Source organism: Pectinophora gossypiella, chromosome 4 (genome assembly GCF_024362695.1).
Source record: "Pectinophora gossypiella chromosome 4, ilPecGoss1.1, whole genome shotgun sequence".
NCBI lineage: Eukaryota > Metazoa > Arthropoda > Insecta > Lepidoptera > Gelechiidae > Pectinophora > Pectinophora gossypiella.
Window position 1 is genome coordinate 5,162,805 of NC_065407.1, and position 12,046 is coordinate 5,174,850.

Sequence of the window (12,046 nt, forward strand, 5' to 3'; positions counted from 1 at the left end):
GGCTTTCTCTCTCAATCTTATATAAGAACATTAAGTATAGGTTAGTGGTACTGGTTATTAAGAACACTGTACAGTTCAACTGTACAGCGCCATTTATATTGTTTTTAAGGAATGTAGCCTGGAAGGTCCTTCGTTGAAAGAAATCGAGGTTTTGTTGAAAAAAATCACGTCCGAATATGATTTTCCTAAAAAGCACTTACCTGGTTTTCACTATAAGGTAGATTATACCTATATACAATATCAGTTAATCCGGTAGGCGTTACGTATACCTACATACTCAAGATGAAAGGAACATAATAATATTTCGGTCCAATGTTAATATTTTATTGATTTATTCATTAATATAGCTTGTTATTCCTTTCCATGATCAGCATTGAAACATAATCGAATCGTGTTATTGTAATGTATAGGTATTCTGAAAGTAATAAATAATAAAAACGAATATATGAACTTACGTTTTGAAAATGTATGATTCGTAAACCGTTCACATGTTGTTAAGAAGCTCAGTAATTCAGCGTCTTTTTAGATTTGTAGGTAGTTTGTGTAAAGTGTTAGTGAACTACAGGATGTTAGTGTCATCGTAACGAATACTGAGGGGGATGAGTCGGCTCATGATTCTGAGTTCAATCAAGTGGAAATTTCCTTCGCAAAATTCACGATTTTTTTTGTGTTTTTCATATACAGGGTGTTAGTGACATCGTAACGAATACTCAGGGGGATGATTCATACCATGATTCTCAGTATTCGTTACGATGTCACTTACACCCCACACAAGTACATACGGTAGCCATACAAGTAGGTATGGGTGTTAGTGACACCGTAACGAATAGTGAGGGGGATGGTTCAGACCATGATTCTGAGTTGATATCAAGTGGAATTTTCAGTCTGAATATTCCTGAAATTTTTCGTGTTTTTTTTAATATTTTCAATTCCATACTTTTGCGAGGAAAAATTCCACTTGATATCATCTCAGAATCATGGCCTCAATCACCTCTCAAAGTTTTCGTTACGATGTCACTAACACCCTGTATAATGGAAAATTTCACTTGATTATCAACTCAGAGTCATGACCTATTCGTTTCGATGTTACTAACAGCCTGTATATATACTAAAGCCATCTGTAATATGTGTGAAGAACTACCGTCACTTCGAAGTTTACTATTTTTCTCCGATAGATGTCGCTGCAAATATTGATCAGTTTTCGGGTTCTGTCTTTATAGACAGCCCTGATTACATAATCTAGTACTTGTCCTTAGCATGTCTTCGACAGATACAGTCTATGCGTGTTCATTTCAGGAGGCACCTCAACGGTAGCGCGTTCAGCTCACGATCTAAAAGTCTGGGTTCGTTGGGGAAATTGATAAAATCACTATAATAGACTGTCCGTTATTTTTTAAACGGTTTTATTTTTAGTTATAACATAGTAATTCAGGCGATAGATGTTACTGTTAATAACGTGAGAGCTCTCAGCGCTCCCCATTTGTCTGGCCTAGTAGTTAATGTGTCTTATACGTCAAATATCAAGTCACGTCAGAGACAATTCTTTTGGCTACACGGGATGAAAAATAAATAACACACTATTGTCTCTATTGCCCTTTATTAGCCTGTGCACTGCCGTTAGGTCGCAGTATGAAGCTGACAGAGTTATTTCGCGGCCACATCGGCAACCCACCGGACCTCACTACAGTCACCGCACTAGCCACTAACGCTACTATTGCTAGTGCTAACACTATCCACGTCATTGTACTAACGTGGCCTATAAGCGCGTGCGACTGTTTCAGCTCTTCCCTGTTGGATTCTGGCAATTCTGCACCCTGGAATACAATAGGATTTAGTTGTTGGTGGAAAAATGATCCTTTTGTTTGATTACCCAAATCCACGTCCTCCGTGGTTCATCGTTGGTTTTGGATTCGAATTCCGGTGGGGATATAAGTAATCACAAAAGAATACTTTGTAAACCATAGTTTGTCTGGGACATTGTAGGCTGATCACCTGATTCTCCGCAAGTAAGATGATCCGTTCTTTGGAGGGCAGGTAACTAATAGTCGTAGTAGTGGGCCCCGGCTAGTATTTATATGGGCTATGTCAAGGGTGGCGGTGGCGGCTCAATAATATCTCTGACACGAGGCCTGAAGAGGTCACTGACCCACCTGAGACAAGCACCCAAACCGCGGAATAAAAATCTGGAAGTCTGTTATTATTTCATGTCAGAACCCCTGCACCGATTTGGATGGAAATTGATAGATCTATAGATACGTAGAAATCCGGCGATTGATATAGGGTATTTTCTAAGGACGGACTGAGTTCTTTCCAGGACAAACCTCTTCAATCCATAGTAGTGGGAACAGTCCAGTGGGCACGTTAGCGAGCTGGGGTGCGGCAGGCATGTTTCTAAGTTCAATGTTGAATTGGAGTCGCTTCCAGCCCTTCAAAACAACGCCGGTTACCTGAAAATAGGACGCAAGTCGTATTAAATCGAAAAATATACAACCTGAAGGAAAAAATAAACATTTTTTGATGTGAAAATACAATATAAGGTTATGTTTATTTTTTTTTAAAAGAACGTCTAAGGCTCTGTGCCGAGGATTTTCTTGCAGCTTCTTTTCCCCGGCTATACAGGTTGTGAGAAGCTTTACTAGTTTTAGGCGGATGAGACGTTCGTTATGTAAAAAATTACGACTCAAAGTGTAACTATGTTACCTGCTAAATAAAGATATTTTTTCATTTGAATTTGAACACAAAAACTCTTTTTGCATTTGAAACGAATATTAAAATGTGACTTAGAGTATAGAATATCTAAGGAATAATACTACGTATAGAACGGCAACTCTCCGCTCCCCACCAGCGTCTGAGCTAGGTTTACCTCACCTCCCCTTGAACATAGTTTAGACTTGAATAGTGAGGGCAGCGCGAGGACCGTTGTTTATATTTCATTATAGTAGCATTTTCCATTCAAAGTCCAATTCCTTGACTTCCCTATAAGACACGACGTTAACCTTTTCTTTAATCTGTTCCATGTAAGCTCTTCTGGGTGTTCCCCTTATTCTTTTTTTTTAGTTATTTTATATGTTCGAATTTTGAAATTGAAAACGTTCTTTCGTAGATTCGAATATTTGATCTCGAAGTAATTCCCCGCGTTGGGTCGTCTGCACGGCGCCTATTAATATTATTTTTCATGTTGATTGTTCATTAAAATATGCTAATAATTTGCAATAAAATTGAACCTAGGCTAAGTGCTTAATATAAAAATAATGTGATTGCAGTTAATTAGTTCAGTGTTTTTTTAAGTCAAGTGTAAAGTCCATTTAATTTAAATTGTGAAACTTCATTGTTCAAAATGTCTTGTTTATGATTTGTGTGGTAAATCTATACTTATAATAAATCTGTAGAGAGGTCAATTCTGTACATTAAATATTTTTTCAAAATAACTATCAGGGGGTGATAAGTGATCGATACTGATGCCAAAAATGCAATCAGTAAAATTTTTGTCTGTCTGTCTGTCTGTCTGTCTGTCTGTCTGTCTGTATGTTCCTTATAGAAACAAAAACTACTGGACGGATTTTAATGAAACTTAATACAATTATTCTTCACACTCCTGGACAGGTCATAGTATACTTTTCATCACGCTACAATCAATAGGAGCAGAGTAGTGAAGGGAAATCCTTTTGTATGAAAAATCTAAACCACTCAAGTTAGACATTTGAAATTTGGCATGCAGGTACCTTAGATACCGTAGAGGTGTACTAAGAAAGGAATTCCCGAAATTCCCACGGGAACGGGAATTAGCGGGAAAATCCTTTTGTATGAAAAATCTAAACCACTCAAGTTAGACGTTTGAAATTTGGCATGCAGGTACCATAGGTACCGTAGAGGTGCACTAAGAAAGGAATTCCCAAAATTCTCACGGGAACGGGAATTAGCGGGAAATACCTTTTGTATGAAAAATCTAAACCACTCAAGTTAGACATTTGAAATTTAGCATGCAGATACCTTAGGTACCGTGGAGGTGCACTAAGAAAGGAATTCCCGAAATTCTCACGAGAACGGGAATTAGCGGGAAAATCCTTTTGTATGAAAAATCTAAACCACTCAAGTTAGACGTTTGAAATTTGTCATGCAGGTACCTTAGGTACCGTGGAGGTGCACTAAGAAAGGAATTCCCGAAATTCTCACGGGAACGGGAATTAACGGGAAAATCCTTTTGTATGAAAAATCTAAACCATTCAAGTAAGATGTTTAAAATTTGGCACGCAGGTACCTTAGACACCGTAGAGGTGTACTAAGAAAGGAATTCCCGAAATTCCCACGGGAACGGGAATTAGCGGGAAAATCCTTTTGTATGAAAAATCTTCTATGCTGTTCTGGGAGCATATAAAAAACATAGAACACGTTCAGCTGCTTCTCTTCCCGGGCATGTCGCAAAAACCGACAGAGGGATTGTGTCCTCTAACATGATGGACTAATGTTATGGGCGATAGGCTGATCCCTTATCACCATAAGGTTCATCATATCCATCTTTGGAATTCGTATCAACAGTGGCTGCAAGTTGTCTTTGATTACTTGTGGCTCTGCCCACCCCATTAGGGATTACGGGCGTGAGTTTATGTATGTATGTATGTATGTATGTATGAAAAATCTAAACCACTCAAGTTAGACGTTTGAAATTTGGCATGCAGGTACTTTAGTAAACTTAAAGCTTAGTTGCAACAGGATATTACAAAATTCCCACGGGAACGGTAGTTAGCGGGAAAAAACATTTGTATGAAAAAAACAAATCTAAATAAAAGGAGAAACTGACTGACTCAGTGACTGACATATCAACGCATAGCCTGAATGGCTAAATGTAGGCATTTGAAATTTGGAAGGGACATAGCTTAGGTACCGTAGAGGTGCACTAAGAAAGGAATTCCCGGAATTCCCACGGGAACGGAAATTAGCGGGAAAATCCTTTTGTATGAAAAATCTAAACCGCTTAAGTTAGACGCTTGAAATTTGGCATGCAGGTACCTTAGTTAACTTAAACCTTAGTTGCAACAGGATATTGCAAAATTCCCACGGAAACGGGAGTTAGCGGGAAAAAACATTTGTATGAAAAAATCGAAACCGCGTAAGATAGATGTTTTCAATTCAATTCAATTAAATTATTTATTGCATTCCATGTAGTACAATGGGGTGTTACATAGGCATAGGAACTAAAACATGGACCCTGTAGGGCACAGCAACGTTGAAGGGAAGAGAGGAAGTGTGTATTAAAATTAAAACTCAATGAACAATCAATTAAAAAAAAATCAATTCAATCAATTGATTCAATCTAGCATGCATGCATACCTTAGTAAATATAAAGTTTATTTTTGGCTGTATTTTGAAAAATGGGAGTTATTGGGAAAAAAATTGTATGAAAAAATCTAAACTGCATAAGTTAGATGCTTGAAATTTGATATGCACTCCCACACACACAAAGATCTCTCTCTTATATAACACGCCACGCGGACGAAGTCGCGGGCAAAAGCTAGTAATTAAATAAATATTAACTGATTAAGTATTATAAAAACATCTTTCCTAAGTAGTACTACCTACCTAAGTAACTAATGACGGATAAATTAGGTATTGTAATTGGCAGCCCTTAAAAGTAACACACAATATTGCGCGTGTTGATAATGGCAATGTGTAGTGTTTGTGTAAAACGAGGTTGTTTGTATGAAATGTCCGGGGTGTGATTAGCGTGCTGTGGGCTCTCACCATCAGTAGGAAGTTACTTATGTTAAGTAGGTGTTTAATAACTTACCGGGTCCAAATAAAGGTAGGTATTGTGCTTTTCTTTATCAGGTTTGACGCCTTCAGCGAAATATTCGAGGAGTTCTTCGGATGCCAGGTAGAAGTGGGGCAGGGACGCGATGGCCGGAGCGCCCTGGCACGGCATCAGGTTCAGGATACCCATGATGAGGCACCCGTCATGGTTGGCGCTCCAATTCCTGTTACAAACACATGGTACACTTCACATTTCTGGAGTTTTCTGACAGTTCATGAACCTGGTTTTATGTTGTCATAATGGCCTCTATCTAGTGGCTAGAGCGTTAGGCTCACGATCTGGAGGTCCGGATCCGATTCCCGATGACCACGAAGACCACGAACGCCTGAATTTGAAGTATTTCTGATCATTTACGCCCCTTTTTCAGAGCTGAATTTTGGCATCAGTGTAACTACATAACACTTACATTAGCTCACAACCATATCCCAATTAGGGTAGTCAGAGTGGGTAGGACAAGTAGGTGAGAGTGCAGGATTTCGTTTGCGGTTTCATATCTTCTTCTATCGTGTGGGTTGTGAGGTGGATTACCAACCCCATCAACCCTGGTGTCAGGGTTACTATTGAGCCGCCAAAGGCCCTTGACATGGCTCATGTAACGATTACTAACTTACATCAGTAAGTAGTAACCGGGACCGACGGCTTACCGTGCCTTCTGAAGCACGGATCATCTTACTTTCGGACAATCTGGTGGTCAGACTGTAATGTCCTAATCAAACTTGGGATCAAGTGATTTTCGTGATGTGTCCCAGGGATTTGAACCCGGGACCTCCGGATCGTGAGCCGAACGCTCAAACCATTGGACCATGAAGGCCGTTGCGGTTTCATATAAAATTCCGCGTGTACATTAAGCTTAAAGAGTACCCACCTTTTACAGAAGCATTTGTTGTTAGGATTAGCGCTTTTCGCAGCCAGTGCGCTGGAATCGAGCTCATAATAGTAAACCGGTATACCGAACATGGACGATTTCCCAACCAGGCTGACGTAGAGGGATCTGAAACGTAAAATGGTAGGTCGGTAGGTTAATAATAACAAAACAACATACCTAACATTAAACTCACGACCAGTAATGTGCGTGTGTGTGTGTAGTTTGTACCCGTAATCTTTATTTTTTTTTATATTTTTCCTCACCTTATGGTTGTCTGGAAGAAATCGCTTTAAGCAATAAGGCCCCCATTTGCCATGTACTTAGTTAAGAGTCTTTTTGTAATTATTTATTTTTATTTTGGTGCAATAAAGTGTCATCATCATCATCATCAGCCTATTAACGTCCCCACTGCTGGGGCACGAACCTTCCCTATGGATGGATAGGGAGATCGGGCCTTAAACCATCACGCGGGCCCAGTGCGGATTAATGGTTATTAACGACTGCTAATGCAGCCGGGACCAACGGCTTAACGTGCCTTCCGAAGTACGGAGGAGCTCGAGATGAAAACTTTTTTTGTGGTCACCCATCCTATGACCGGCCTTTGCGAAAGTTGCTTATTGTTGCTTGTATTGTGCCCAGTAATGTGTTCTCGGCAGTAAAAAGGCGTAAAAATTACGTAAAAAGACATTAATTACCTAAGGCACACCCTGGACACTTCATACAAATAACCTGGTTTTACACAGACACTACACATTGATATTATTAACACGCGCAACTGTGTGTGTGACGTCTGAGGGTTGCCAATTACAATACCTAATTTAACCGTTGTTACTTACTTAGGTAGTACTAAAGAATGTCGGTGACCTATTTCAAAATTCGAACATATTTAAACTAAAGTGATAAAAAAAAAATAGAAACAATGATCCGCGCGCAGTATTCACGATTCGCCGCAGGCGACCAGGAAGGCGGCGACGGGCGCACTTGGTCGCGATTGACCGAGCGCCGCCTTGATGGGGACCTGTGGACGGTGGTCGGGGGACCGCCGTCCACAACATAGGTCTCGTGCTGTAGGGCTCCCCAAGTGTTCCGGGCAGCCCTCGGTGGAGGGGGAGGCGCTTGACGCGCTCCCATGGGCGATGGGCCCTAAAGGGCATCCGCCGGCGGGGACGCGGTTGTGTGCAATTGCGTTCCCGTATCCCCGCCACACGGCGGCAAAGAGGAACACCGTGGCGACACCCGGGGAGTCCCACATAACCACGTCGTCCCCCCGGGCGGCGTGGTATGCGTAACGCATTTCCCAACGTCAAAAAAAAAAAAAGATGCTGGTGGGGGGCGGAGAGTTGCCGTTCTATACATTCCTTATTCTATGCTTTAGGCAAATTAAATCAAAGTACAATAAAGAGCAATTTGAACAAGCCAGTGTCCTTACTATTAAAGAGTTTTTACAACGGGAACATTCCCACTTTGGAAAGATTCGGCACGTCACTCCTCACGACTATATCCCAATTGGGGTAGTCAAAGGCACATCCATCGCATGATGAACAAAGTTCCCACACCTCACAGAGCTTTCTGCTAGACGAACTTGGTAGGTGGTAAGCTGTATCGCCATCCATAATTGTCGAGCCAACAGTGTTAGTGGAAAGGTACCGGAGTTCGAACCGCTCTCCATTTGAGAAGCAAGCCAGTGTACAGTCATGAGCAATATAATTTACCCAGTTTAGGACTCTGTCGCACTAACATATTTGACATTTAGTGAGACTTACAGTTCAATTTGTTAAAAAAGTTAATGTGACATGGTACCAAAGTGTATTCATATTAATGCTCGTGACCGTACCATAGGACCACAGAGACTCATGAGATTTTGATATTCATTTAATTTCGTCTGACCAGGGATGGCGAAGCTGAGCGCTCTGGGCGGCAGGCTGCGACTGGTAAAACTCGTAACCTGATCAAGCGAATGACCTTAGTTCAACCAAACTAGAACTAATTGTGACTATCTGTAAAACATACATACATAAGCTCACGCCCTTAATCTCTAATGGGGTGGGCAGAGCCACGAGTAATCAAAGACAACTTGCAGCCACTGTTGATAGGATGTCGTAAGCTGGATATGATGAACCTTATGGTGATAAGGGATCAGCCTATCGCCCATAACGTTAGTCCGTCTTGTTAGAGCACACAATCCCTCTGTCGGATTTTACGATATGCCCGGGAAGACAAGCAGCTGAACGTGTTCTATGTTTTTTATTTGCTCCCAGAACAGCATAGAAGCAAACTCTGTAATGTTTTACACAGAAACATACAGAAATCTTTTTCTGTTTTGTTTTTTTTTTGTATTGTTTTTTTTTTTTTTGTTTGTTTCATGTTTTGTTTGTTTTACCTGCAGATATCAGGCTCGAAGGTGTACAATCTCTGAGGTACTTTATTCTCATCTATTGGCGGGAAGGTAGTTGAATCAGTTCCGTTCATCTGACCACAGTACTGGTCACCCCAATATTTCATCGACGTCTTGCCTTTGTAGGATACTATGTGGCCGAGCTCGGAAATTTGCTCCCTCCCTCGAACCATTTCATACGGCCCCGATTCTGTCCTGTTCAGCTGAAAAAGAAACTCCGTATTAAGCCAATCAAATTGTGGAACCACAGCCAAGTAGGTAAATCAATAAGTCCCTACCTAAGATATTTATTTAGGCGACTATTTTATCAAGAGAAAATTAAATAGACAAAATTCTGACTCGCACTATTTTATTTATTTTTACACAATAGAACAGACAAGAGAAGATACAAAGAAAACAGACGGTACAGGTAAGCTTATCTCTGAAAAAGAAATTTCTTCCAGCTGACCTACTTCACAAGGAGACATGCAGATATACCAACATTTATATTTGATTAAAACATATTCTTGTTATGTTTAAATACAAGACAAAGAGAGTTTCAATAACTATCGATATAGCTCGCAAGACTGTTTATTTGCATCTATAGACTGTTTGTTGAAGACTGTGTGGTGGATTTCTCCTAAGACCGAATTGGCCCGGGTTCATTGCGCGGGAGCGGCGCAAATTCATTTAAAAATATAAGTAAGTTTAAAAAGAACCCGACTAAGAAAATTCGCGTCCTAAAAAGTAAGAAATAAGAAAATATTTCTCAGTGAATTTCTTCCAAATAAGCAAACTCTTAGGACAGATTGGCATACGACCACGCCTATCACCTCTAAACATCGCTGTTTGGAATTTGGAACACCTAGAGTGGAATAAGTACTATATCCTCTGCCGAAATTTGTCTGGAAGAGATCGCTCTTAGCGATAAGGTCGCCTTTGCCTACCTTTGAATAAGTTTCTCCTGTAAATGTCTTGTAAAGTGTGCAATAAAATTTGTCCGGCCAAGTAGTTAATGCCTTTTACGGCAAATCAACAATAAGTCACGTCAAAAAAAAGTGTTTTATCATTATTATTATTAACAGTCGCTGCAAGTTTTCTTTGATTATTTGTGCTTGATAAATAATATTCAAGGTAAGTTTAACATTTCCGGGTTCAGAAGACGAGGAAGACCAGAAACATGTCATCAAAGAAGATCTGAATTCCTGGAATGTTTACGTTACAGAGCAACACGGGCTTCCGCGGACCAGGTTTCCGCAGACGACACGTCTGACAGAGCAAAATGAACAGAAAAGACGCGAAAAGCAAATCCCACCATCATGTGGGAATAATGCAACGGAGAGAGAGAAAGAAAGACAAAGAGAAAGATATGTATAGAGAGAAGAAGTTTCACTTACATGTGAGAACATTGAAAAGTAAAACCCGTTGCCATCATCGGAAGGACGCATTGTTGGTGGGGTTTCCGATTTTATCTTGCCGCAAACCAGACCTGAAAAAGATAATTTTATTTATTTATTTAATAGTTTATTGTACACAGTAACAAAGAAAAATTGATTACACACAAAAGAGACAAACTGACGGAATATTTAAGTAAAAATATGTTGTAAATTATTCTTAAAATTTAGAACATAATTATATAACATACTGGTGCTAATTCCTGCAGACGCCATTTAATTTTATTTTAAGTTATACCTGACATTTTCTTATCTGTTGAAAAAGAAAGGGACGGGTAATTGACAGGCATTAAATTTATGGAATACGTCAATTTTAAGCAGACATCTAAAACAACCGTCTAAAACTTTTACATCAGCCAATAACCCGACAGAGTTAAGTAGACAGCACGTCAAACGGATTACATACCAGCGAGATGCCTGTTTTATTCGCCGGGATTTTTTAATCGTTTAAAAATTAACTTGTTGGCAGTCATCCGTCCCTTTTCTTTTCGGCGGATAAGAAAATGATAAATGGTACAATTTAGTGTGCAAGTTACTATTTTTGATAAGCAATCCGAATTTTTGTTTCACAAGTAATATATCCCATGTACGAACGATATTTTTGGTGTGAATCCGGTTAAAAAGGTCATCTCGTTTTGTATGATGTTTAAGTTTATTTTGTGTGACATGTTCAGTTAATCAATTGTTTTTTTTGCACAGCATTCAGTTTTCTGGTATGCATTCAGTTAAATAGTGGAGTTACCCAGTGTGCTGAAAAATTATACAGATGTGCATTTAATAATATCCCAAATAAAATTAGGAGGTGTCTGCTTGCAGGAATCGGGGCCACTCTTATTATTTATTCGTAGGGGCCACTATAAAATAATTAGTATGTTATAAATTGGTGTCCGCGGAGGTCCGTGTTGCTCTATGTTCGTGTGCAAAGTTTAGACACTTTCAGTTGTTAATAGAACAGGGTTCAGATTTTTTAAGGCTGATATCTCACAGCTTTTAAACAACGGGTGCTTTAGGTTTCTTTACGGAATAGAAGATAGAGGTTGAAAAGACCCTAACGCGGTTCAACCCCGCTCTCTTTTACTACTTTCTACTCCTCCAAAACTACGATAGCTCTACTGCTTCTTAAATTCAATAGCTACCGCCAATTTACCGCTGATTTACCGGAAATTTGTGTGAACTCTGTAATTTTATCATTACTTTTTGTAAGATACTCCATAAAAAAGTATTTTTTGATAAATTAGCCGATCATTCTAACGTTTTTAGCTTTCCTGTGATAAGGAATGAACTCCTTGCATGACAGTCGATATTTGACTTATTGCCCTGCAGGTTATAATACACTAGACGAACTTTTATTATACATAATGCTACTTAGACAATCTGAGACTAATCCATTGATCCGTGCTTCGGAAGGCACGTTAAGCCGTTGGTCCCGGTTACTAATTACTTACTAGTGTAAGTAAGTAGTCGTTACATGAGCCATGTCAGAGGCCTATGGCGACGGAAGAAGAACGAAACCTATAATTTAAGTTTCGGATATTTTGTAAGTA

At 39.7% G+C, this 12,046-nt stretch overlaps 1 protein-coding gene across 4 annotated transcripts in view; it reads right to left on the reverse strand.

The window, feature by feature from the left end:
• Positions 1–1,580: 1,580 nt before the first annotated feature.
• The window catches only part of LOC126366255 (sensory neuron membrane protein 2-like), a 29,103-nt gene continuing 18,637 nt past the window's right edge, over positions 1,581–12,046 (reverse strand). For all 4 annotated transcript variants that reach the window (XM_050009318.1, XM_050009317.1, XM_050009316.1 and 1 more), the window contains exons 6-11: positions 10,446–10,537; positions 9,055–9,272; positions 6,675–6,800; positions 5,786–5,972; positions 2,322–2,447; positions 1,581–1,814 (exon numbers count right to left, since the gene is read on the reverse strand). In XM_050009318.1, the coding sequence (XP_049865275.1) occupies positions 1,587–1,814; positions 2,322–2,447; positions 5,786–5,972; positions 6,675–6,800; positions 9,055–9,272; positions 10,446–10,537 (977 nt within the window). In that variant the 3' untranslated portion in view covers positions 1,581–1,586. The remainder of the gene's footprint in view (positions 1,815–2,321; positions 2,448–5,785; positions 5,973–6,674; positions 6,801–9,054; positions 9,273–10,445; positions 10,538–12,046) is intronic.